This window comes from Symphalangus syndactylus, chromosome 8 (genome assembly GCF_028878055.3).
Source record: "Symphalangus syndactylus isolate Jambi chromosome 8, NHGRI_mSymSyn1-v2.1_pri, whole genome shotgun sequence".
Classification (NCBI taxonomy): Eukaryota; Metazoa; Chordata; class Mammalia; order Primates; family Hylobatidae; genus Symphalangus; species Symphalangus syndactylus.
In genome coordinates, this window is record NC_072430.2 from 17,025,732 (window position 1) to 17,050,959 (window position 25,228).

The 25,228-nt window shown below is 43.5% G+C and overlaps 1 protein-coding gene across 3 annotated transcripts in view; it reads right to left on the reverse strand.

The window, feature by feature from the left end:
* Positions 1-25,228, reverse strand: part of EVL (Enah/Vasp-like) — a 171,939-nt gene that overhangs the window by 103,419 nt on the left and 43,292 nt on the right. For 2 of the 3 annotated variants that reach the window (XM_063643922.1, XM_063643916.1), the window contains exon 1: positions 19,262-19,624. The exons of the other annotated variant lie outside the window; for it this stretch is intronic. In XM_063643922.1, coding sequence (XP_063499992.1) covers positions 19,262-19,284 — 23 coding nt within the window. In that variant the 5' untranslated portion in view covers positions 19,285-19,624. Of the gene's footprint in view, positions 1-19,261; positions 19,625-25,228 lie in introns of those variants that run through there. 3 annotated transcript variants of the gene reach the window in all.

The window sequence follows — 25,228 nt, forward strand, 5'->3', positions numbered from 1 at the left end:
AACTGACACATTCATTTATGGGGTCTAAGTCCATGGTGAAATCCATTTGGCAATACCCAACTGAAAATATCTTTGAAGTCTGGGATGTATTTTGCACTAATATCACTTCTCAGTTTCAGAAGGATATAAGTCTAATAATAATCTCTTAAAAGACATTTACTGAGCACCTACCGTGTGTTGGGGTCCTCATATTTATTACAATCATTTCCACTTTAAATATGAGAAATCTGAAGCTCAGAGAGTGGCTCCAGGCCATCTGACTAGCAAGCAGCATAGACCTAGGTCTTGGCCACAGGAAATTGCCCCATCCCTCCTTCTGCCCACATTCTGCCTTCTTTTATATTTGCATCACAGGACAGTTCACAAAGTTCTTTCTGACACATTGTATCATTTAATTAAACTATGCTGTGAAGTAAACAGGGATGTTACAATTACTGTATTAAAAGGAGGCATCCAAGCCCATCTCACATCTCATGGCTTGTAACAGGAGAGCATAATCTTACACCTAGGAGTTCTGAGAAAAAAAGTTCAATATCTTTTCCTTTCCATGCTACCAATCATAACTTCCTCCTTTTAAAACTGACTGCCTTCCTAGGTTTGGAGTTAAAAGGAATGGTGGAAGAGGAACACTTATTGTTAACAATAACCACATTGTGTCAACAATGCCACTGTTTCTAAGTACACATTTCTGCATATTATGTATTAATATATTATTAATATAACATCACTGTGAATTTATAGTGTTGACTGACCAGAACTGGGGTCAATCAGAATTCAACATGGCAGATTAGCATCTTAAATGGAGTGGCTTTAGACTCCACAAATGTTGTAGCTTAAGCATATTATGCTTTTTCAGGGGGAATGTGCTAATAACTACCATTAATTTCTCAAAGTAACTTTATGTTATTACCTCCTCTATTTCATTTGCTCTTCCATGCCCACATTTATTATTCTTATTTCAAAGAGGATGAAACTGCAGCATATCAGCTAAGTGACTTATGAAAGCTCTCAGAGCTACTGATAGACCAAAACACAGGCAATAAAGGTCATGAAGAGTTAAATGCAGACACGGAGATACACTGAGGCGAAACTTCTCCTCCTGGTCTCGCATCCCAGGGAAGGTGCCTCACTATTCAGTATATAAACCCTTTGGTGCACACTGGGGAGATGTAAAAGCAAAGGAAAGGAAGGCCTCCTTTCTTGGGTTGAACTGCGTTTGCTGACTAGGAGTCAGGCTCCGTTCTGTCCTGCCCAGATGGCTGCTTTCTGAGGGGCAGACAAGCAGCCACACTCTACCTTCTCTCGCTCCCATGCTAAAAGGAAAAACATGGGGAAACAGGGCGGGCGCGGTGGCTCAGGCTTGTAATCCCAGCACTTTGGGAGGCCGAGGCGGGTGGATCACGAGGTCAGGAGATGGAGACCACGGTGAAACCCCGTCTCTACTAAAAATACAAAAAAAATACAAAAAAATTAGCCGGGCATGGTGGCGGGCGCCTGTAGTCCCAGCTACTCAGAGAGGCTGAGGCAGGAGAATGGCGTGAACCCAGGAGGCGGAGCTTGCAGTGAGCCCAGATTGCGCCACTGCACTCCAGCCTGGGCGACAGAGCGAGACTCCATCTCAAAAAAAAAAAAAAAAAAAAAAAGAAAAACATGGGGAAACAATGACAAAAAGAACTTATCCAAGTCCAGAGAACGTGTAGCTTGAATGTGGACTAGACGGGAGGCTAATCTGAGCCAAGGAGAAGATACAGGGAGAGGGGAAGAGCTACATGGTAGATTGTGAACAAGGAAGAGTTCAAAAGAGAAAAAATACAGTAATGTTAAAAATGCCTAAGAAAGGAGGAGAGAGAAAAAAGAGGAACAAAAGGGGCTGGTAAAAATCTGTAGTAAGGGCAGCAAAGTGCTAGTAACAGGATCACTGCGCATTGAGCCATTTGCTGAGGCTTTCCAAGCGCCACAAGCAAACACAAAGGGACAGAAGCCACAAAGATCAACAGCTCATGGGGGCTGGGCACAGTGGCTCATGCCTGTAGGCCCAGCACTTTGAGAAGTCAAGGCAGGAGGATCCCTTGAGCCCAGGAGTTTGAGATCTGCCTGAGCAACAGAGCCAGACTCCGTCTCTATAAAAAAGTTAAAAAATTAGCCCAGTGTGGTGTTGTGCACTTGTGGTCCCAGCCTCTCAGGAGGCTGAGGTGAGAGGATCACTCGAGCCCAGGAGGTCATGGCTGCAGTGACCCATGATCGTGTCACTGCATTCCAACCTGGGTAACAGAGCGAGACCCTGTCTCTATTAAAAACAAAAAGCAGCTCATGGGGTCAGCCACACCACCCAGACACACATGCCAGAGAGAACAGGGTGGGTTAAGATATAGACCAATTCCAGGCTAGGAAACTACTTACCATCCCCTACTGTAGAGAGAACCTCACTGTTGCTGTTTATTTAGAAATTTCTTAAATGTGGTTTATTCAACATTTCAGTAACTCTAGTTATTTTACCCATATTATGTGTCCAAATTATTCATCTGACTTAAAGTTTTGCTTTAAAAGCTTCTAACAACTGGGTACAGTGGCTCATGCCTGTAATCCCAGCCCTTTGGGAGGCTGAGTTGGGTGGATCACCTGAGATCAGGACTTTGAGACCAGCCTGACCAACATGGCAAAACCCCGTCTCTACTAAAAATACAAAAATTAGCCAGGCATGGTGGCGCATGCCTGTAATCCCAGCTACTTGGGAGGGTGAGGCAGGATAATCACTTGAACCTGGGAGGCGGAGGTTGCAGTGAGCCAAAATTGTGCCACTGCACTCCAGTGTGGGGAACAAGAGAGAAACTCCGTCTCAAATAAATAAATAAATAAATAGCCTCTAACAAGGATTGTTTTAACTAGAAAATAACTGAACTTCATACTAACCCTTAGTGGAAAGTGAGAAAAGCTGAAATCATGGGGTATTCATATGAGGAATCCTATTTTTAAAATATTTGTCTCCCACAGGGTCTCTGTCCCCAAGGTTTAACTTTGAAAAGCTCAAATGTTCTTACCTGTCCTTTTTCCCTTCAGTTCTTATACTTATTTGGTGACTTGGTTAATGACTCTATTTTCTGAAATCTCATCTGGAGAAGCCAGTCCTGGGCCCTATGGTCATGGCTGCAGAAGGAAACACAGCCCCCACTCTTGAGAAATTCATCTGCTTTTGGGAGAGGCAGGGTATATTCAAGAGAACTCAAAAAAGTTGGAAAAGTAACCAATAACCCAAACTGTATCCCTAGTTTCTGATCTTTGTGGTACAAAGTTAGATTCTTTCTTTACAGCAACATACACACACACACACACACACACACACACACACGGCACAGCACACAGGGTACTAAGCTGTACCTAAGACCATCTCCGACAGCTACCCACCCAAGCTGTGGCCTCTGCCAAGAGTTGAGGGATATCAGTGAAGTTCTAGCATTATTCTGTTTAAGCTTTTTATTATGAGCAGTTAATAATTTTTCAATTAATAAAATTAGCTTATTAAAAATAAAAATGCTTAATGGCACAAAGGGGCAAGTGAAATGCAAATGGGACCCAGACTTGTTCCGCTTGTTAAGACAGTATCCTGATTTGGGACTAAGAGCCCTGGCTGTCCAGACCACATGGGCTTTAAAACCAAGAGGAGGCAGTGGTGGGCAATCCTGTCCACCATCTGAGTCCATCGCTTCTGCTCTTTGATATGGCAAGTCAGAATATTTACGGCCCAACAGAGCTGGGAAGTTTGTCCAGACAAGAACATGATAAGATCAGTTTGTTTAAAACCTGCTGTGGATTTATTTGCTTTGTCCATGCTTAGCAATTCTGTCCACTTGCCACAACTTCTTCAGATTTTAATTTCCTTCTTTTCCTCTTAATTCTATAGACATGGCCAACATGGTGCTTTATTAAATCTACAGAGCTGGTTGCCAGGCACTTCCTTCTGCTGCCTGCAGCTCTCTGTCTACAGTATCCTACCCAGGATGATTTCAGTTTTCCTTAGTCTACACTTTCCTCTCACTGAAAAGCAGCAGAATGGGAATCCACAGAGCTAGTTCCAGTCCTGTTGCTAACTAACCTGGTGATCACAACCAAGCTCTGACCTTTTCTAGGTGTGTTTCCTCCTCTGTAATTTCTTACTTGCTGAAAGTGGTGTTAATGAAATGACATATTGTTAATACAGTTCTCGACTCTCAATAGTTGAATAAATGGAAGCTATCCCGTTTGTATCCCTAATGTCTCGCTCTGAATGAATGAAAGAAAATAACTATATATTGCCTGGGACACAGTGGCTGTTTCGGAAATATTACTTCTCTTTCCCTTACCCACTGGAAATACCTCAAGGGAACTGGCCATGTCTGCTCTGGGGAAGTGAAAGGTAAATACTATGTCCAAAAGAGGGATTCACAGAGATCTGAATGAGGGGATACCTAAGGAACTTTTTTGGTTCTAATATTCTATATTTTGTTTGTACATTTAGCAAACACTGCTGAAGACTTGAAACACATGCTGGACACCAGCCAAGCCTGGAATTAATGTCACGTGCTCCTTCCACAATGCATCATTTAGAAGGCAGGGACTGACAAATCCAGTTAACAAAAGGGCATGAGAAGTATAGAAACAGAAGTAGGTGCAAGAGTATTTTCAGAGTATACGAGAAGGAAGATTAACTCTACCTGGGGGAACGAAAGAGGAAAAGGTAAGCCTTGAACACTGAGCAGAAGGCCCCTGTTTGAAAGGCTTTCCTGGAAGTGATTCCTTGAATCAATGTCATGTAGCTATCTGGATGCTACACCTTGGAGAAATGACTAGGCAGTGATTGTCTCTCCAGAGCCTTTTATTCCAGGATCTTCAATGGACTGCCCTTCAGATGTGGTCTTGAGTCCCCTCACCTTCTTCTTTCTTTTGAAAGAAAAGCCCATCTTAGTTAGCTCAGGCTGCCATAACAAAATACCACAGACTGGGCGGCTTAACGTCAGCAATGTATTTTCTCACAGTTTTGGAAGCCCAAGAGGACGGTGTTGGCAGGTTTGCCTTCTCTGGAGGCCTCTCTCCTTGGCTTGTAGACAGCCACCTTCTCACTGTGTCCTTAGAGGGCCTTTCCTCTGAGCATGAGCATCCCTCATGTCCTCACCTCCTCTCACAGTCCTATTGGACTAGGGGCCACTCTTAAGACCTAATTTAACCTTAATTACATCCTTAAAGGCCCTATCTCTGAATAAAGTCAAACTGAGGTCAGGGGCTTCAACCAGTGAATTGTGGGAGACATAATTTAGTCCATAACAGTGCCCTAGAGTGCCACGGTCCTCTGTTAAACACCTAGATAGAAGATAACACTGCAACTGTGGTCTGACAATTTTGAAGATGACTGGGATGGTCATCTCCTTTGGAGGTAAAATGATACACATTTTAGTCTGCTTTTTAATTTTTCTTGCAGTTTTGTATTATTCAGGATTTTTTAAGTTGCAAGTAACGGACATTAACAATGAAATTTGTTGTTTATATACTGCAAAAAAAAAAAAAAGGTTTATGGGTAAGCCTGGCTTAAGTTAAATGCCTGCGTGCACATGGTCAAGGCTGCCATGAGAACTTGCTCTCTTGCCATTACTGAACTCTGCTTCCCTCTCTTGGCTTATTAGTCTTCCCCACATGATGGGAAATAATGATTTGAAGCTTTAATGATCTTGACAGCTCTTGATCCCAGAAAAAAAAAAAAGCAGTATCTTTTATAATAGTTCTAGCTCAAGTCCCATAGAGCAGCGGTCCCCAACATTTTTTGGCAGTAGGGACCAGTTTCAAGGAACGTAATTTTTCCATGGACTGGGGCGGGATGGGGGGATGGTTTGGGGACAAAACTGTCCCACCTCAGATAATCAGGCATTTGATTCTCATAAGAAGAGCACAGCCTGGCTCCTTTGCATGCGCAGTTCACAGTAGGGTTTGTGGTCCTATGACAATCTAATGCCACTGCCGATCTGACAGGAGGCAGAGCTCAGGCAGTAATGCTCACCTCCTGCTGTGTGGAATGGTTCCTAACAGGCCACGAACTGGTACTGGTCCTCGGCCTGAGGGACTGGGGACCCCTGCCATAGAGAATTCTTAGATGACAAAACTGCCCCTAAACCAGTCACCATAGCCAGGGGATTGAGTCTTGGTCTGACCAGGTCTGGGTCATGTACTGCCCCCTAGGTGAGGTGGGGGATTAGACCCACATAAACTACAAGACAGGCATTAGGTCAGATTACTGTCAAATAGAAAATGCTAGCTCCCTTCTACCGAACTAACCAGTTGCTGGCAAAACACGTATCTTCCTAGAAATAACAATGTGACCCTAGCAGACAAATAGGTGTGCTAAAAATGACCTGAATGACTTTTCTTTTACATTTCTCAATCTTAGTGCAATGTCTTACCTATTGGAACAATCTCAAACTGATACTTGTTTCTTTGGCCAGGTGCTAGAAAATACATGTCTCAAAGAGGGTAAATGATGCACCTGCACATCTCAGCGCTCTCTCCATCAGTGAAAACTGCACTGGTATGCAAAACAGCAGCACATTTCTCTTCCTGACAGTTCTTAATAAATTAGAGCTAGACATTATCATAGAAACAGTAAGAGCAACTACATCAATAGGGTGATACATTAGAAATTCCTATTAAAAAAAAAAGAAAAAACAGATGGCCCCATCTGAGGGAGTGAGCAGCGTATAAAAAGAAAAAAAAAACCACATACACTGTTGAATGAAATTACCATCTTGGAACTATGCAAAACATTTGTTGCTGCCAAAAAAACACATAATAAACTGCCTTAGCAGTCCAAACCAGGGTACAATACAGTGAATGAAGGAAACATAGGTTCTGATTTTCTAATTGAGTGAATTCATTATAACTCCAAAAATACAAAAACCAGCAAAAACACAATTTAGAAAGAAAATTTGAGGAATAATGTCTCATTTTAAAAGTTTTTCAGTTGTAACATACCAGTTACAGAACCCAGAGACACCGAAGGCAAACTTCATTCATTCCTCCAACTGTTAATTGCTCTAGTAGCTGGTAGTTGCTGTGCTAGATACTAGGACAGAAATAAACTTGGTAAACAACAATTTTAAAAACAACTTCAAGCTTTACTGTTTACTAAGCACTTTTGCATATATAATCATACTTTTCCTCACAACAACCACATTTCACAGATAAGGGACACTCAAAACGAATATATAATTTGCCCAGAATAACACAATAATTACCAATAAGAGTAGGAGCCTGAACTCACATCCAAATGGGACTTCTAATCTTATACTCTTTTATCTTAGGCATTTTTTTTTTTAAAGAGTTGGGGTCTCACTCTGTCACCCAGGCTGGAGTGCAATGGCAGTGCCACGCTTCTAACACATCTAGGTTCAATCTGCCTTCAGAGGTGCCAGTGGAATTCAAAAGCATGTTATAGCAGTTTTCATTTTCCAGTGCTCTTAATTAGGAAAGCTCACACATGGCCATTCTTCTCTCTGAACATCTCTGCAAATAAAATATTATTCCTATTTTTCAGGTGGAAAAACTAAGTCCCAATGAAGTTATGTGACTTACATAAAGTAATGCAGCATCATTAGAACCTAGGGTTTCCAGGTTCCCAAGCTCAGGTTCTTCCCGTGAACTCCAACAAGGTGTGTACATCAGAATCATCAGTGGAACTTTAAACAGTGCACATGTCTGGGTTTCACCTGCACATATTTGGACTTAAGAGGTTTGAGGAGTGGCCTGGGCACCTGTCTTTAGATTGCAATGGGCCCTCTCAGTTGAGAAACATTATACAGAATTCCCAAGTTGAAAGTCACTCTTGAAAGCTCTTTAGTAGATTCTCTTGCTGTCCAGGAGAACCACGCCAGAATGTATCCCATCATAGCTACAATTGTTGGAAGGGTGCTCTTCACTGAGTTCTCACTTGTAATTCACTCTTCCCTACACAGAAGAGACCTCACACATCATAGTTGTCCAGTGTAGTCCTAGTTAGTTCAACAAACACTTACTGATCACACTAGGCTCCAAGGATAATGAAATAGGACACGGAGGAACGTAGAACAATGAATAATGTAATGGGCTGTGGCCTGAGTACAGAAGCACTGCAGACTCAGAGAACCAGGGGTCACTTGGTGGTGGGCTCTGGTTGTATTATTCCAATTAGCCAGAAAGCACTGTAGTCCCAGTTTGTCAACTGCAAGGAACTTATTAATCTCTCAGACCAGGGAATTTGCATGCAAACCAAGCCAAGATCCAAGCTCTCAGCTGATTAGTCACACCATGTTTGGTTCACTGTGTCATAAACATTTCAGTAGCAAACATGATTATCTTCCAAGGGCTGATTTCTGGCATTCTGAGTCTGAACGCTCAGGGAGAGGGGAAGACTAGAAGTACTCTAGCTTGAGAATGTGTCAGCCTTTTTCCTGGCTCCCATGCAATTTCTAATCCAGGATAAGGGTCTATAAAATGCTTTGCTACTTACAGTAAATTAAAAGAATTAATTTATTGAATATCTAAATGCTTTATAGAGGTAATCTCGGCCGGGCGCGGTGGCTCATGCCTATAATCCCAATCCTTTGGGAGGCTGAGGCAGGCGGATCACTTGAGGTCGGGAGTTTGAGACCAGCCTCACCAACATGGAGAAACTCCATCTCTACTAAAAATACAAAAGAAAAAAAATTAGCCGGGTGTGGTGGCGCATGTCTGTAATCCCAGCTACTTGGGAGGCTGAGGTAGGTGAATCACTGAACCCAGGAGGCGGAGGTTGCAGTGAGCTGAGATTGCGCCACTGTACTCCAGCCTGGGCAACAAGAGTGAAACTCCACCTCAAAAAAAAAAAAAAAGTAATCTCATTTAATTAGCATAATAACTGTCAGAGATTGGTAATAGTCCCATTTTACAGATAAGGCAACCAAGGCACAGAGAATTTAAGTAATTGCTCAAGGTGATAAGAAAAGTCAAGGTGCTAGCAGCATGGCAAAACACCTAGCAGGGTTTCCCATCACTACTACTTATTCCCCAGAGGTAAAAATGTTTATCTCTGCAAAGTAGCCAACTTCAGGGCAGAGAAGTCACCAGTCACAGGGAATGGACAAAATGGACTTGGGTTATACCCTGAGAAGACAGCAAAAACTCTCCCCTCAATTAGCTAAAGCATGGCTAAGAGGACACTGTCCCCCTGCTCCTATACCTCAGCCCCCGCACACCTACTAACAGCCCTTGTCTTGATTTTCATCCACCCCAATCCTATACCCTCCAGGGCTCACTCCCACAGATGCCTCCTCCTGGAAGTCTCTTTTAACTTTCACTACGGCAAAACTGTGTCCACCTCCCGGCCACAGCATGTTATCTGTATCCCTATGGAATCTACCCCAATGTCCTGTTAGTATTATCTTTGCTACCTGCTACTCCATGCTTTTGGTCTGTCTGTTCCACACCTCTTGAGGACAGTGTTCCTGGAGGCAGGACTAAGATTACACATATTTACATTTTCTGCTGTGGCTTATATTGAGTAGATGTTCCGGAAGTATTTGTTCAATGAATGTTCATCCTAATATCAAAAGGGCCCTCCCACACCCCTATCTCCAAAATGACCCATTACCTGACTTTTCAGAACCAACATAGTTGAGGATATGTTTCCAACTACCCTAAGTAGCCAGCAAGAGACATAGAAACCCAAGTTGGTATTCTGTTCCAGGACTCATTCCTCTGGGAAGTCCAGCTAAATTCTTCCTCTTTGTTTTGTTATTAGCATAAGTGACTATTACACTAAGCAAAGAGGAATGGGAGATAACAGAAACTGTTTTAATCTGAATCTGTTAAACATTAACTGATTAAACTTTCACTGATTACAAAATGTAAAATATACAAACAATACAGCAATGTTTTATAATTTATACACTTCTTTCCTATACATTATCCTCAAAATAGTCCTTTTGCTATATGTGAGGTAACTAAGGCCTAGGGAAATAAAGTGACAGTCATAGCTTACATTTCTCTTGTAGGAAATGGAGCCAAATATTGGGACTCCAGATCTACAACACTGCCTCACTTTGAGTAAAACTCAACAACTGCACGCTTATTTAATAATGAAGAATAATTTTTTTTTTTTTGAGACGGCATCTTGCTCGTTGCCAGGCTGGAGTGCAGTGGCGTGAACTTGGCTCGCTGCAACCTCTGCCTTCCAGGTTCAAGCGATTCTCCTGTGTCAGCCTCCTGAGTAGCTGGGACTACAGGCGTGTGTCACCACGCCTCGCTAATTTTTGTATTTTTAGTAGAGATGGGGTTTCACCATGTTGACTAGGATGGTGCTGATCTCTTGACCTCAGAATCCACCCGCCTCAGCCTCCCAAAGTGCTGGGATTACAGGTGTGAGCCACCGCGCCTGGCCGATAGATTGCTATTTTTAAGTATATCTGCTTTGCCATCTTAACAACTAAATTATCTGTTTCCCAGTGCATAAAGGGCTCAAACAACTCAATACAAAGAAAACAAATATTCTGATTTTAAAATGGGCAAAAGATCTGAATAGACATTTCTCAAAAGACATACAAATGGCCAAGAGGTATGTGAAAAAATGCTCAGCATCACTAATCATATGCGAAAGGCAAATCAAAACCACAATAGCATCTCACACAGTTTTATCAAAAAGACAGCCAATGAGTGACTCCGGCAAGGATGTGGAGAAAGGGGGGCCCTTGTACACTGCTGGTGAGAATATAAATTAGTACAGCCACTGTGGACACTCCAAAACAGTTTGGAGGTTCCTCAAAAAAAAAAAAAAAAAACAAAAACTAAAACTAAAAGTAGAACTACCGTATGATCCCGCAATCTCACTGCTGAATATATATCCAAAAGAAAGGAAATTGGTATACTGAAGAGACTGATTTTACTCCCAAGCTTACTGCAGCATTAGTCACAACGGTCCAGATAGGAATTGAGGCCGGGTGCGGTGGCTCATGCCTGTAACCCCAGTACTTTGGGAGGCCAATGCGGGTGGATCACTTGAGGTCAGGAGTTTGAGACCAGCCTGGCCAACATGTGGGAACCCTGCCTCTACCAAAAATACAAAAATTAGCTGGGCATGGTGGTGCATGCCTGTAATCCCAGCTACTTGGGAGGCTGAGGCACGAGAACTGCATGAACCCAGGAGGTGGAGGTTGCAGTGAGCTGAGATCACGCCACTGCACTCCAGCCTGGGCAACAAAGCAAGACTCTGTCTAAACAAAAAAAAGATACAAATCAACCTAAGCGCCCAACAACAGATGAATGGATTAAAAAGTGGTATAAACATACAGTAGAATATTATTCAGTCATAAGAAAAAATGAAATTCTGTCATTTGCAGCAACCTAGATGAAACTGGACGACATTACGTTAAGTGAAATGAGGCAGGCACGAGAGAGACGAATACTGCATGTTCTCATTCATATATGGGAGTTAAAAAAAATTGAACTCATGGAGATAGAGAGTAGAATGATGCTTATCAGAGGTGGGAAGGGTAATGGGGAGAGGGTAATGAAGAGGGATAATTAGTGGGTACAGAAATACAGTTTGATAAAAGGAATAAGATTTAGTGTTCGGTAGTACAATAGGGCAACAAGAGTTAACAATAATTTATTGTACATTTCAAAATAACTAAAAAAGTGTAATTGGAACGTTCCTAACACAAAGAAATGATAAACGCTTGAGATGGGCATTCCAGTTACCCTGATTTGATCATTACACATTGTACACTGTATGCTTGTATCAAAACATCACATGTACCCCATAAATAGGTATACTTAGTATCTATAATAATTAAAATTTTTATAAATAAATAATTTGTTTCCCCAAATAACACCTTGCTTTTGGCTTGTCAGACAGACACCAGGTGAAACTGTCAAGTGAATGAGGTCTGTCCATCCCTGTCTTACCTGCTCTATTCTCTCTCCCTGGTCTCTCTGCCCTCTGCATTCTTCCACCAACCAGTGCTCCCACCATCATCTATCAAAGATCCACATGGTTGTGGATTCCAACAGGCCCTGGGGATCCAAGACAGAGAGGGATCATAGCTCCCACAGTTAGGGACTATGACTTACTTAATTAAAAGTATTTTCATTATCAGACATTTAATAATACGTCCCAGAGCTGAGCGTATGCTGTCAGCAGTAGTTGGTAGGGATACAAGATGATGACATTCTCTCTGACCTCAAGGAGCTCATGCTTTGGTAGAGGAGAAGATGTGAGAGAAACTAATAATCATACAACTACATGGTAGTGAGCACTACACAGAGATGAGATGGAAGAGCTGTGGGAACAGGGAGGAGGGTGGGTCATTCTACCCCAGGTGGGCCCTCTGTTCCTTTTCTAGAAGTTCCCTACTTTTCCTACACCTGTGGGGCATGTGCCAGGCACCACGACAAGCTCTGAGCCCACAGGGAAGATTGAAAGGTTGGGCTGATGGTTAAGACAAAGGGTCAATTTATAGGATGGCATTTCAGGCACACAGTATCTGGGAAAGAGGGACTGAACTGAAACTGACTGACTCCCTTAACAGCTGGGTGACTTTAAGCAAATTACTTAACCTCTCCGAGCATCTGTTCTCATTTCTTTCATTCATTTAACAAATATTTATTAGATATCTACTGTATGCAAGGCACTACGGATATAACAGTGTTTTTGCTTTTTTTTCCTGAGACACTGGAGTGCAGTGGCATGATCTTGGCTCACTGCAGCCTTGACTTCCTCAGCTCAGATGATCCTCTCACCTCAGCCTCCCAAGTAGCTGAGACCACAGGCATGTGTCACCACGCCCAGCTAATTTTTGTATTTTTTGTAGACATGGGGTTTCGCCATGTTACCCAGGCTGATCTGGGGCTCCTGAGCTCAAGTAATCTATCCGCCTCAGCCTCCCAAAATGCTAGGATTACAAGCACGAGCCACTGTGCCCCACCACAGCTGTGCTGTGTTTTTTTTTTTTTTTTTGGAGACAGAGTGTCACTGTTGTTGCCCAGGCTGGAGTGCAGTGGTGCGATCTCGGCTCACCATAACCTCTGCAACCCAGGTTCAAGTGATTCTCCTGCCTCAGCCTCCCGAGTAGCTGGGATTACAGGCATGCGCCACCATGCCCAGCTAATTTTGTATTTTAGTAGTGGTTTCTCCATGTTGGTCAGGCTGGTCTTGAACTCTTGACCTCAGGTGACCCACCCGCCTCTGCCTCCCAAAGTGCTGGGGTTACAGGCGTGAGCCACCACGCCCTGCCAACTATGTATATTTAAAAACCTATCCTTGTGGCACTTAGGTTCTGCTGAGGGAGGCAAACAATAACAAATACAAAATTTAAAGCTGCAGTATATAGATGGTGATATGTGATCTGGCAAAAAATAAAGCAGAGTAAAAAGAAAGGGAGTGCCCATTGTGGGGAGAGGGTTATTAAAAAGACAGGTCAGGGTAACATCTGAGTAGAGGCCTGGAGGAGACCAGGGCATAAGCCACGTGGCCACCTGGGGGCAGAGCAATCCAGGCAGAGACTGTCAGTGCACAGGCCTCAAGGAGGAGGCAGCCTGGTGTGTTCAAGGAACAGCACAAGCCGGTAAGGCTAGAGTAGTGTGGAGGAGACAGGGTGCTGTAAGAGATGGAATCTGATAAGAGGGCCAGGCTGAGCAGGCCCAGTAAGCCATTAAAGGAGCTTGGGCTCTCACTCTCAGTGAAATGGGAAGTTACTGGGAGGGGAGGTGGGTGGTTTGAGAACAGGAGTGACATGATTTGACTTCTTATCTTAAAAAGGAAAATGGGTGAAAAATTGAGACTAGAGAACAAGGCAGAAAGCTTGGAGGGCAGTTACAATGCTACTGCAGCAATTCAGATGCTGGCATTTGGACAAGGCTGGTGGTAGTAGAGCCAGTAGGAAGTGGTTGGATTTGGTGTATATTCTGAGACAGAGCTGGTAGGACTGCTTGATGGATGAGAGACGAGATGTGGTGAGTAGGAGAAAGGGGTCAAGAATGACTGAACAACTAGAAGGAAGGAGTTGTGGAGCTGCCACTGACTGGGCTGTGGAAGACTGAAGAAGGGATAGGAAAGAGCTGGAGAACCGTGTTAGACATGTTTGAGATGCCTAATTAGGCTTCCAGTAGTGACATCAAACAAGTAGATGGATATATGGGCCCAGAGTTTAGGACAAGTTCTGATGTGGACTGTGTTTTCATCTCCAGCAAGCCACATGGCTGCCTGGGGGAAGGGCAATCCAGGCAGAGATACAGCCAGTGAAGAGGTCTAGAGGAGGAGCACAAGGCCCATGTGGCTAGAGTGGTATGGAGGAGAGAGTCCATTTCATTTATGTGAGTTAAAGTTACCTTGGGCAAAGCAATCAGCAGTGATTGGCACACAGCAGGTATGCAATGATCAAGGTTCTTTTCCTTCCCCTACCCTGCCTGGCCCAGTCTCTACCTCCTGTTCATCTGAGACTTATTTCCTCAGCTCAGATCAATGTACTAAACATCTGTTTCTTCAAGGTACTATAGGAGCCTGGAAAATGAGAGAGACCAAGCTGGCTTGGGCTCTTGACACTTGGATGGTTCTTTAGCCTTGCCAACTTCAGGTCTTCCCCAATACTTACTCATTTTGACTCGTTTCAGTATTCCAGTGAAAGGGCAAGAAAAATCGTAACATTTCCCAACACTAGACATAAATTTGAATTAATAAAGAAAGTTGGTTAGAGTTTGAACTTCGAACCCTTCCATGATGTTTTTGTTTAAAAATAAAACAGACTCAAAATAGTAACTTCCATTTTCATGTGACTAACAAATAGCAATTGTGGATTTTAGATCTTGGTACACTAAATTCCTCCTGGAAATAAATCGGAATAAGTCAAATACCAGGAGTTCTGAGAAACAAAGGTCTCTGATTTGGGCTCCATTCTCGCTTGACGGATTATGGGGAAAAAAGTCACATTTCTCTTCATTCTGGGGTGGTAAGGAAATGTAGGCACTGTTCTGGGTCCAGAGGTAGAAGGAAAACTACATGGTATTTCACAAAATGCTCAAGACAGTCTCTGTGGTGTGTAGAAACAGGCAAATGTTTACTTAAAACTTTCAGTTCAGTAGAAGGAAGTCTAAGAAAGTTTTTAAAAAAGGCAAAAGGAGGCTGGGTGCAGTGGCTCATGCCTGTAATCCCAGCACTCTGGGAGGCCGAGGTGGGCAGATTACTTGAGGTCAGGAGTTCAAGACCACCCTGGTCAACATGGTTGAACCCCGTCTCTACAAAAATACAAAAATTAGGCCAGGTGCGGTGGCTCATGCCTGTAATCCCAGCACTTTGGGAGGCCGAGGCAGGCGGATTACCTGAAGTCAGGAGTTTGAGACCAGCCTGACCAACATGGAGAAACCCTGTCTCTACTAAAAATACAAAATTAGTGAGGCGTGGTGGCATATGCCTGTAATCCCAGCTACTCGGGAGGCTGAGACAGGAGAATTGCTTGAACCCGAGACAAGAGCGAAACTCCATCTCAAAAAAAAAAAAAAAAAAAAAAAAAAAAAAAAAAATTAGCCGGGCTTGGTGGTGGGAGCTTGTAATCCCAGCTGCTCAGGAGGCGAGGGCAGGAGAATTGCCTGAACTTGGGATGCGGAGGTTGCAGTGAGCCGAGATCGTGCCGCTGCACTCCAACCCAGGCGACAAAGCGAGACTCTGTTCCAAAAAAAAAAAAAAAAAAGGCAAAAGGACAAGTGACTTGTGTCTACCCCAAGAGCCAGCTAGAACAGCTTGCCTGGTGGTAGAACAATAGTCTTGTAGGCAATGGCAGGCAAAAATCCCCTAGGCAGCTGTAAAACACTCGCTCGACCTCTCAAGCTCCTATTACTCTCTAGGCGTGGGACACAGGCAGCAGTAAATCATGACAACCATCAGTGTGCTGTGGAGTGAGATCATCTGCAGGGATTCCTTAATGAAACGTGATGACTTCTCTGGCACTCCAGCAAGTGGGGTGTGCTGAGGACACCACGTTTTTCTCAGGAGATCAGTTATCAGCTTTTCCACATGTTCCCCTGAACCAGCACACAAAACCACCCAGGTGGCACCATGGCACCGACCTCAGGACTGTGCCGAGCTAGCTGGATAGCTTGCTTGCTTTTCCTTGTTAAGTTCTGGTTACAATGCACTGTACCAACTGCTCATTAAGGTCTTACTGTGTGTCAGGCAGTTGCAGGCACCAAGGAAACAAAAACAGGCAGGATTCTGTTGTTTTTATGAACTCTGCTCTCATGGAATTCATAGTCCAATAAGTAAATGCGTCTGAGTCAAAATCAGACTTCCTTTTAAAAACGAATGTGGCCAGCCGGGTGTGGTGGCTCATGCCTGTAAATCCAACACTTATGGAGGCTGAGGCGGGTAGATCACATGAGGTCAGGAGTTCAAGAACAGCCTGGCCAACATGGTGAAACCCTGTCTCTACTAAAAATACAAAAAAATTAGCTGGGTGTGGTGGTGCATGCCTGTAATCACAGCTACTTGGGAGGCTGAGGCAGGAGGATTGCTTGAATCCAGGAGGCAGAGGTTGCAGTGAGCTGAGATTGTGCCACTGCACTCCAGCCCGGGTGACAGAGTGAGAATCTGTCTCCAAAAAAAAAAAAAAAAAAAACAAGAATGTGGCCCTTCCTTTTGCTCTCAGGGCTGGGGATGTGTGGAGGAGGAGCGTGTCCACAAACAAGGCCTACAGGCACGTGTGGATAACCTGATGAAGCTGGCCCCAGGATGTGCTTCCCCCTTTATATTCAAGCAGGAAAAACTGCTGTAATTCATAAAGTTTATATTATCCCATTTAATTCTAACAGTGTTACGGAGTTTCTTGGTGAGAATCACTCTCCCCATTTCAGTTGACACTAACAAAGATCAAGAGACTTGCCAAGCCCACCAAGTTAGTTCATAGCGGCACCGAGATTACAAAACCAAGTTCTCTGATTCTCATCCCAAAGAAACAGAGAACTTGGTTTATAATCTTACTGCTCTGCAAGACCTCCCCAAGTGACAGGTGGTTCACCTACCTGTCCTTGAACTGCTTCTGTCTGCTCTCAATTTTTCTTACCTGTACCTCTACCCTGCCTTTGCCTCAAACTTTCCATCTCCATGAAGGTAATCTTCTGCTTTTCCTAAGCCAATGGTTGTTAAGTCTGGTCTCCAGACCTGCAGCATCAGACTCACCTGGGAACTTGTTAGAAATACAGATTCTTAGGCCTCACCCCAGGTCTACTCAATGAGAAATTCTGGGAGTGGGGTCCAGCAATCTGAGTTTTAATGAGCTTTCCAGGGATTCTGCTGCATGCTAAAGCTAGAGAACCCCACTGAACTAAGCTAAAAAACTAAGTACCTCTATAGTCCCTGTGTTGCCCCACCATGATCACTGGGCCCCCACATACACAAACTCCATGACTAGAGAAGAAAGCCATTTGTCTGGCACCATGCAGCAGTCACAAAATGCAGTCACATCCAGTAAAATTTTTCAGGGCCAGCTTAGGCAAAAGCTTGAAGAAGGAGGTAACAGCCCTCCCCTTTGTGGTCTACCCTTCATAATGATGGCCCCTTTTTCTCAATCAGTGCAATGGCCTTTAATTCAAACCCCTCCCACCTCATCAGACCCAGCTCTTGATCCTTAGATTAGAAGCCCACCACAATGGGAGTGGATGTGTTGATACATAACCCTCTTCCCTAACCATGAAATGTAATGAAAGGCTCCAAGCTCTGTTCAAGAGGGTAGATAGGGGTACTTCATCTACAGTAAATGCTAACAATAAAACGTGAACCACACAATTGCGCTACTTTCTACAAATTACAGAACGCTTCCATAACTCTCACAAGGATCACAAAAGCTACTTTTGAAACAGACACTAGAACCCAGGGGCCTATCTACTGTAACATGCCAGACATTATATAAATTCTTGTTAGTCATCTAATGGGGCTATTATAAAAGTTCTGGTCACTCTGTAAGGACAGGGGCCCATGTCACCAGAGCACACTGCCACACAAAAAGAATTTCTTTGTCGCAAACCCAGGCCATTAGAAATAATGCAGAGACACACGATTAAACAAAGGATAACTTCCTGAATCCAAAGTATCAAGTTTACTGAAAAGGGCAGGGGACAACCTTACGGTCCGAGAGCCATGTGGCTCTCCAACCTTTAAGGTCTGATAATGATCCTCTTATCCACTCTCTTGACTGGCTAACAGGTCTGTAGTTTTCTCTTAGAAGAATGAAAGGTGGTTATTCTCTTATTGTTTTAATGTCTACCGCAGCAACATTTGGAGGAACAAAAAAGGCCCGGAGAGGTAGAACTGAGGTTCCCGCACAATCACTCTTTGCCCATCAATATGGAATTTATGCTCAATTCTAAAATGCATAAAAATTGCATTTGAAAAATGAAAAGCTTTCAGAGGTCAGAAGTGCGTGCGCGTGCACACACACACACACACACACACACATACACACACACACTCTTCCATATGTTCCAGAGAGGTGGAAACATGCACAAGAAGAACCTGATGACCCTCCCATTCCACCTCCTTTATTTTCATTTCTTAGAAACTCTTTCTATTGGAACATCCCTTCCCACATTTATATCCAGGGATAGATTCCTGGAGAAGAGAGGGAGTAAGATTCACAAAAGATCTAATTTGGAGCACTAATAATTACAGCAGCTGAAAAGCATACGAAAGCAAAGAGCCCTGTTAACAAAACACTATCAGGGCACTTCCCAGAAAACAGCCCGGCGATGAGATTACTACTAAAAATAATGAAGACAAGAAGAGCCAAAATCAAATCTCAACTATGCAGACAGACTTGCAGAATTTTTCACCTTCACTGCTACAATTAGCATTTTTTTAAAAGAGCAGTAGACTGCATGAGTTGACAAAGGAAGAAAAACAAAAGATAGCAAGAGACTCATTCTGGACACACAGTTGCTATTCTGTATTCACAACTCTACACCAGCAACAGCAGCTCAAATAAGGCACAAGGTGGGGTCCTGGACAAATTCACCCATGATCAGACCAATTATCCATGCTGCACTTCTGCACACAGTAAACACCCCTGACCTGCACCACCTCTGCACCTCCCACCCCAATGACTGGGACAAACCCCACCACACACTGAAAAGAGCCCTGTTTTTTTTTTGTGTGTGAGAACCAGCCAGAGTCTAAGCTGTCATTACACAGCAAAAACCTAGCGAGAACAAAAAGCCAGCAGCAGACTGATGTAGAAAGCCCAGAACATACCTGAATTCTTCAAATGCAAACATGACCTAGTCAGAGACAATTTCCTTAGATTGTGTGGTAGTCTTTTTGGTATGGAGGACAACCATTTAGTTAGTCAGATGGTGCAAAGTGCAGAAAAAAAGAGGCGGGGTTTCCACACCCCCCAATATTCTGAAGTAAAAGGCTTTCTGCAGACAGGGGCCTGCAGCCTCCAGCTCCGCCAGCTGCTGACAAGCGGCAGCTAACAGGGGAGGCAGCTAGAAAACCATGTGATCATTCCAGCAAGTCTGATTAATGCAGTGTATGCTTAGGCTCCAGGCTGGGAACTGGATTAGTCTAGAGAAAGAAGTCGAACCCAGGGCACGCCTGGGATCCTGGGTAAAGCATGTAACACATCCCACCCCCTACCAGAACTGTGCAGGTTGGGGAGAGAGGCTGAAAGGAATGAGAATGCAACCGTTCCGCTGTGATCTGCCTAATTACCTCATCTTCCTGTGGCTGCTGCTGCTATAAGATCAGGCATGACCAACATTATACGTGAATGTAAGTACTGAAAAATTCTGCAGAATTCTGTATTTCACAATTTCACTACCAAACACTATTTTAGCACAAATGCATAAGCTGCTTCAGAATCACAAAAGTCGCATTTTATGTCCACCACTTTACCATGACCAGCGTGACCTTACATGTTACTCCTTACTAGTGATCTCAATTATTTGATTATTCATTTATCAAGTATATAGTATGTACCAGGTTCTCACCAATTCCTTGAAGTACAAAAATTGCTATAATCATTTCAGAAGAGAAGAAAAAGGAAACGAGATGTCAGCCCCCAAAAGAAAAATGTTTATCAGGCTAGCAAGATTTGGCAAATGAGCTGAGGTTGTATTCTGAAACTTGCCATGAAGGAAAATCTTCAGCATTCAGGTTGCAATTCTTTGTGAAATAAGCAAGACAGATCTCAAATAAAAACTTATGAGTCGCTCTTGACTTTTATTCTCTCCCTTGACCACAGTGTCATCAGTCACTAACTGTAATCGACCTGGAAAAGGTGGCCTGAAGCTGCCCCTTTCCCCTCGCCCACTCATGCAGCCTGGGTGTGCCCTCAGCGTCCCTCACTCAGCCTTTGGCCTTAGGAAAATTGCTCTGGCTGATTTTTAGAGAAGGGGTGGAAGAAGGAAGACCAGTTACTAATTCTGATTTTGATGCCTCTGTTTAACCCTGCATTACTAATTCCTCACAGCCCAAGAAATAAAGTCTTTTACACCTCATCATGACATACAAAGTCTTATTTCTCCAATTCTTTCTTCCACTAAAACTCTTCACAAACCCCCAAATTCAGTTAGACATTCACAGTTCCCAAAATCTGTCAGGACCTCCCTTCTCGGGCCCATGGACCAGCTGGATGAGGTTCTTTGCTGCTCCCTAATGTGAGCTGCTGCCCACGTGCTGCTCCCTCTCCGAGGGGCTGAGATTCCCACAGGGCAGCGCACTGCTCTCTCTCCTTGGCTGCCACCTGCATGGCATCCAATATTCTGTTTGCCTCTCCTGCAAATCTAAGAGTTCCTTGAGGACAGGAATGTGTGAAGTTAATTTCTGTATTCCCAATGCCTGGCACAGCACTTGACAAAAAGGAATTACTCACATAAGGTTTGCTGAATGAACCTCTTTTGCCTCAGCTTTTATCAGGGAGAAGAGTGATCCAGTACATGCATTCGCACGAAGGTGCTCTGGGACGAATGTATCACTCTTCATACAGTTATCTCTGTCTCGAAGAGAAGCAAAAAGAGTCCACGTCTTGACTCAAAGAAATGCAGTGACAAAGGCCAAATGAGGCAGACTGATGAGTGAGGGAGATGTCTGGGGGAATCCTATGGTCCCCCAAACCACACAGCAATCACCTAAGCTGATCTGAAATGCCTTCTGCAGTATTCATGACCAGCCTCTGCCTGAGACCTTCTGGTGATGGCAGCTTCTTGGCAGAATCATAATAACAGGAAACACAAAATATTCAAGTCATTAAATAACTCAGCTTTAAGTCCCAGATCTGCCACTTACTCTGTGATCATTGACGAGCTACTTAAATTCCTTGGGCCTTGGATTTACCCTATATAAAACCAGAATAATATTGATACTGCCCACGCCTCTCTCATAGGGGTGTTGCAAGAAACCAACGAAGTAGGAGTTGGAAAGTTCTTTATCAAATATATTAAGTTATATAAATATCTTCATCAGCTTTATTATCTCACAAGATGATCTCTAACTGGACAGCTCTGATGATTGGGTGGTTCTTCTTCATGAAGAGATTACCACTCCTTGGAAGTATCCTGTCTGCTCCATGGGTGGCTCATTTAATTTTGTGGAGACCTCTAGACTCTGTGCCTGCTTTCCACCAGTGACTCAAGACTCTCCTTTTGCAGGTATAACGAGCACCTTTCAGGGCAATTCATAAGGTCCTGGTAGAGGGCAGTTGGTAGAAATGGTGAAAAATCAAATCCCAACACCAAGCTCATTTTACACATAGTATTAAGAGATTCTCCCAATTTACTAATAAGCAGACAGGGGCCAAAGTGGTTAAGTAACTTGTCCAGGGTCATACAGCTGTAAGTGGCAGAGTAATGACATGGATTCTGGCTAACTCCAACATGCTCTCCTGGTGTCCTTACACCAATGATCCAACCAGCTCAGGCTGCCTCCAGAAGAGGAATTATTTGATAGACTGTCAGGCAGTCTGTGGCCCTGCAGAGGCGGTGGGACACTGACCCTTTTGGGCTATTTTATGTAGCTGGCCAGGTGAATCCCCAAATTTCATGGCCAAGCAAGAGACCTGCAAGGGCTAAAAAAAAAAGTGCCTCAACTGTTCCAGGAAGTGAGAGGTAGACACCTCAGTTGACATGGCATTGGGGTCCAAATGGGAACCGCGTCTGCTTCAAAGGCTAGAAATCCTCGACCACTTGATTACTGATAACACCAAAGTGTCAGAAACAGAAACATAAGCGAGGGTCCGTGACTCCTGACAACTCCACTCCTGTCTGGAATAGGGCTCAAAAAGGCACTTCTGTGACCACATAATGTGTGTTTTTGTTGTTGTTGTTTTTGTTTGTTGGTTTGTTTGTTTTTTAGAGACGGAGTCTCGCTCTTTTGCCCAGGCCGGATGTTTGTTTTTTGAGACGGAGTCTTGCTCTATCGCCAAGCTGCAGTGCAGTGCGCCATCTCAGCTCACTGCAACCTCTGCCTCCTAGGTTCAAGTGATTCTTGTGTTTCAGCCTCCCGAGTAACCGGTATTACAGGCACGTGCCGCCACACCCAGCTGATTTTTGTATTTTTAGTAGAGACGGGGTTTCACCATGTTAGCCAGGATGGTGTTGATCTCTTGATCTCGTGATCCACCCTCCTCGGCCTCCCAAAGTGCTGGGATTACAGGCGTGAGCCACCATGCCCAGTGTTTTTGTTTTTTGTTTTTGTTTTTGTTTTTTAAAGGCATTCCAAGCCATTCACCAACAACTCAGGCTCAGATAATGCACATTCCTACTCTGGGACTTAATTTCCCTTTGTACCATGAAAGAATAGCCAAATGTTAATTTTTTAAATTAATAAATAATTTTTTTTTTTTTTTTTTTTTTTTTTAGAGACAGTCTTACTCTATTACCTAGGCTGGAGTGCAGTGGTGCAATCTCAGCTCACGGCAACCTCTGCCTCCCAGGTTCATGTGATTCTTGTGCCTCAGCTTCCCCAATAGCTGGGATTACGGGCATGCACCACCATGCCTGGCTAATTTTTATTTTATTTTTAGTAGGGACAGGGTTTTGCCACGTTGGCCAGGGAGCTGGTCTCAAACTCCTGGCATCAAGTGATCTACCCACCTTGGCCTCCCAAAGTGTTGGGATTACAGACATGAGCCACTGTGCCCAGCCAATAATTGTCTTATTTTTGAAAATAACACTTCCATGGAACCCTAATACATACAACTGATCAAAGTAGAATAGTTCTGGCTGAAGAAGGTGGATGGGGCCCTAGAGTACCTGCTGCAAGGCCTTCCCCTCTCTCTACCAGGACAGGCTCAACCTGAACACACTGGCCTAAATGACTCTGGCAGTCCCTGTCGGCGCTAATGATGTGTGGGGCTCTCCCAGCTACAAACTGTCACACTCACCCTAGTTAATCTGGATTCACTTCCTCTTTCTAGTTTCATTCCTAAGAATACCCTCCCTACCCCCAGCAGTCCCTCCTGCCATGGCAGAACACTCATCTGCAGTTACTGGGCATGTGAGCTGCCCGGGACTTCTCTGGAGAAACAAACATGGAGACACTGATACAAACACAAACATGAACAGGAAATGTCCCTGGGTTCCTGACAATGCGGGAAAGCTAAATGAGAATATTTTAAACTAGTGTCCTTAGCTTAACCGGTACCTTAGTTTTGCAACCCATGTCTTTTCATATGAAATGGTCAACTGTCCAAGAAAAGGAATTTATGACTTGTTAGTACTGAATCTCATTACAGTTCACTTGGAGGCCAATAAACAAAGAGTTTAAGGCCCTGATGTCCCGTGGACTTGAGACCTTACAATCAACATTTCCTCTGCCACTTTTTTAGGCTGTGGGCACACAGCCATGATGGGCATGCAGCAAAATAAGGACTGAGCATCTGAACAGAATCTAATGTGCCAATCAAGTAAAAAAAGAACTCTATTTCAACATTTACTAATATGCACATTCACTTCTGTGCTGTGTAGAGATGAAACAGAAGGAGCCACAAATGGAAGTCAGCTATGATCATGACTAAAAATACTATTCTTTTCTCATGGCCCAATCAAGGATCTTTCCAATGGCCAGGGGGCTGAGCGGTAGTAAGAGGAATTCAACAGTGTCTTCAGAGGCCCATTTCTCCCTGGTTTCACTTCTACAACCCTTATTAAGACCCTTCTAGCCTCTACCTGATCTCCCGCCTGTTTTACTCCCTTTCTGCACACAGTTATCAACCCTACCACTTGCCAGTTAAAAAACCCACAACTCAAAAACTAAAAATAAAGTTTTCATATGATCCAGCAATTCCACTGCTAGATATATTCCCCAAAGAAAGGAAATCGGTATATTGAAGAGATATCTGCACTCTCATGTTTACTGCAGCACTGTTGACAATAGCCAAGATTTGGAAGCAACCTAAGTGCCCATCAACAGATGACTGGATAAAGAAAATGTGGTACATATACACAATGGAGTACTTACTATTCAACCATAAAAAACAATGAGATCCTGTCATCTGCAACAACATGGATGGACTGGAGGTCATTATGTTAAGTGAAATAAGCCAGGCACAGAAAGACAAACTTCACATGTTCTCACTAATTTCTGGGAGCTAAAAATTAAAACAATTGAACTTGTGAGTAGAATGAGAGCTAAAAATTAAATTTAAATTAAAAATTAGAATAGGGGCTAAAAATGGAAACAATTGAACCTGTGAGTAGAATAGAGAGTAGAATGATGGTTATCAGGGCTGGGAAGGGTTGGGCATGTTAATGGGTAACCAATGGGCAGGGGACTGATTATACTTTATCTAACTATTAAAATATAGTTAGAATGAATAAGAATCAAATGCTAGTATTTGATAGCACAATAGGGTGATAACAGTCAACAATAATTTATTGTACATTTAAAAATAACTAAAAGAGTATAACTGGAATGTCTGCAACACAAAGAAATAATAAATGTTTGAGGCGATGGATACCCCATTTGCCCCATTTGTAATTAGTTATTACACATTATCTGCCTATATCAAAATATCTCATGTACCCTATAAATAGAAATATCTACTATGTAACCATAAAAATATAAAAAATAAACCTACCATTCGTTTTCACTGTCTGCATAATAGTCTCAGCCCCCAAACTTGGCATTCGGCTCCTGCACAATCTGACCATTGTATGCTTCAACCCAACTCTCAAACTTGCCAACCTGGCCCCTGCACTGACTCCGCACCCTAACCAT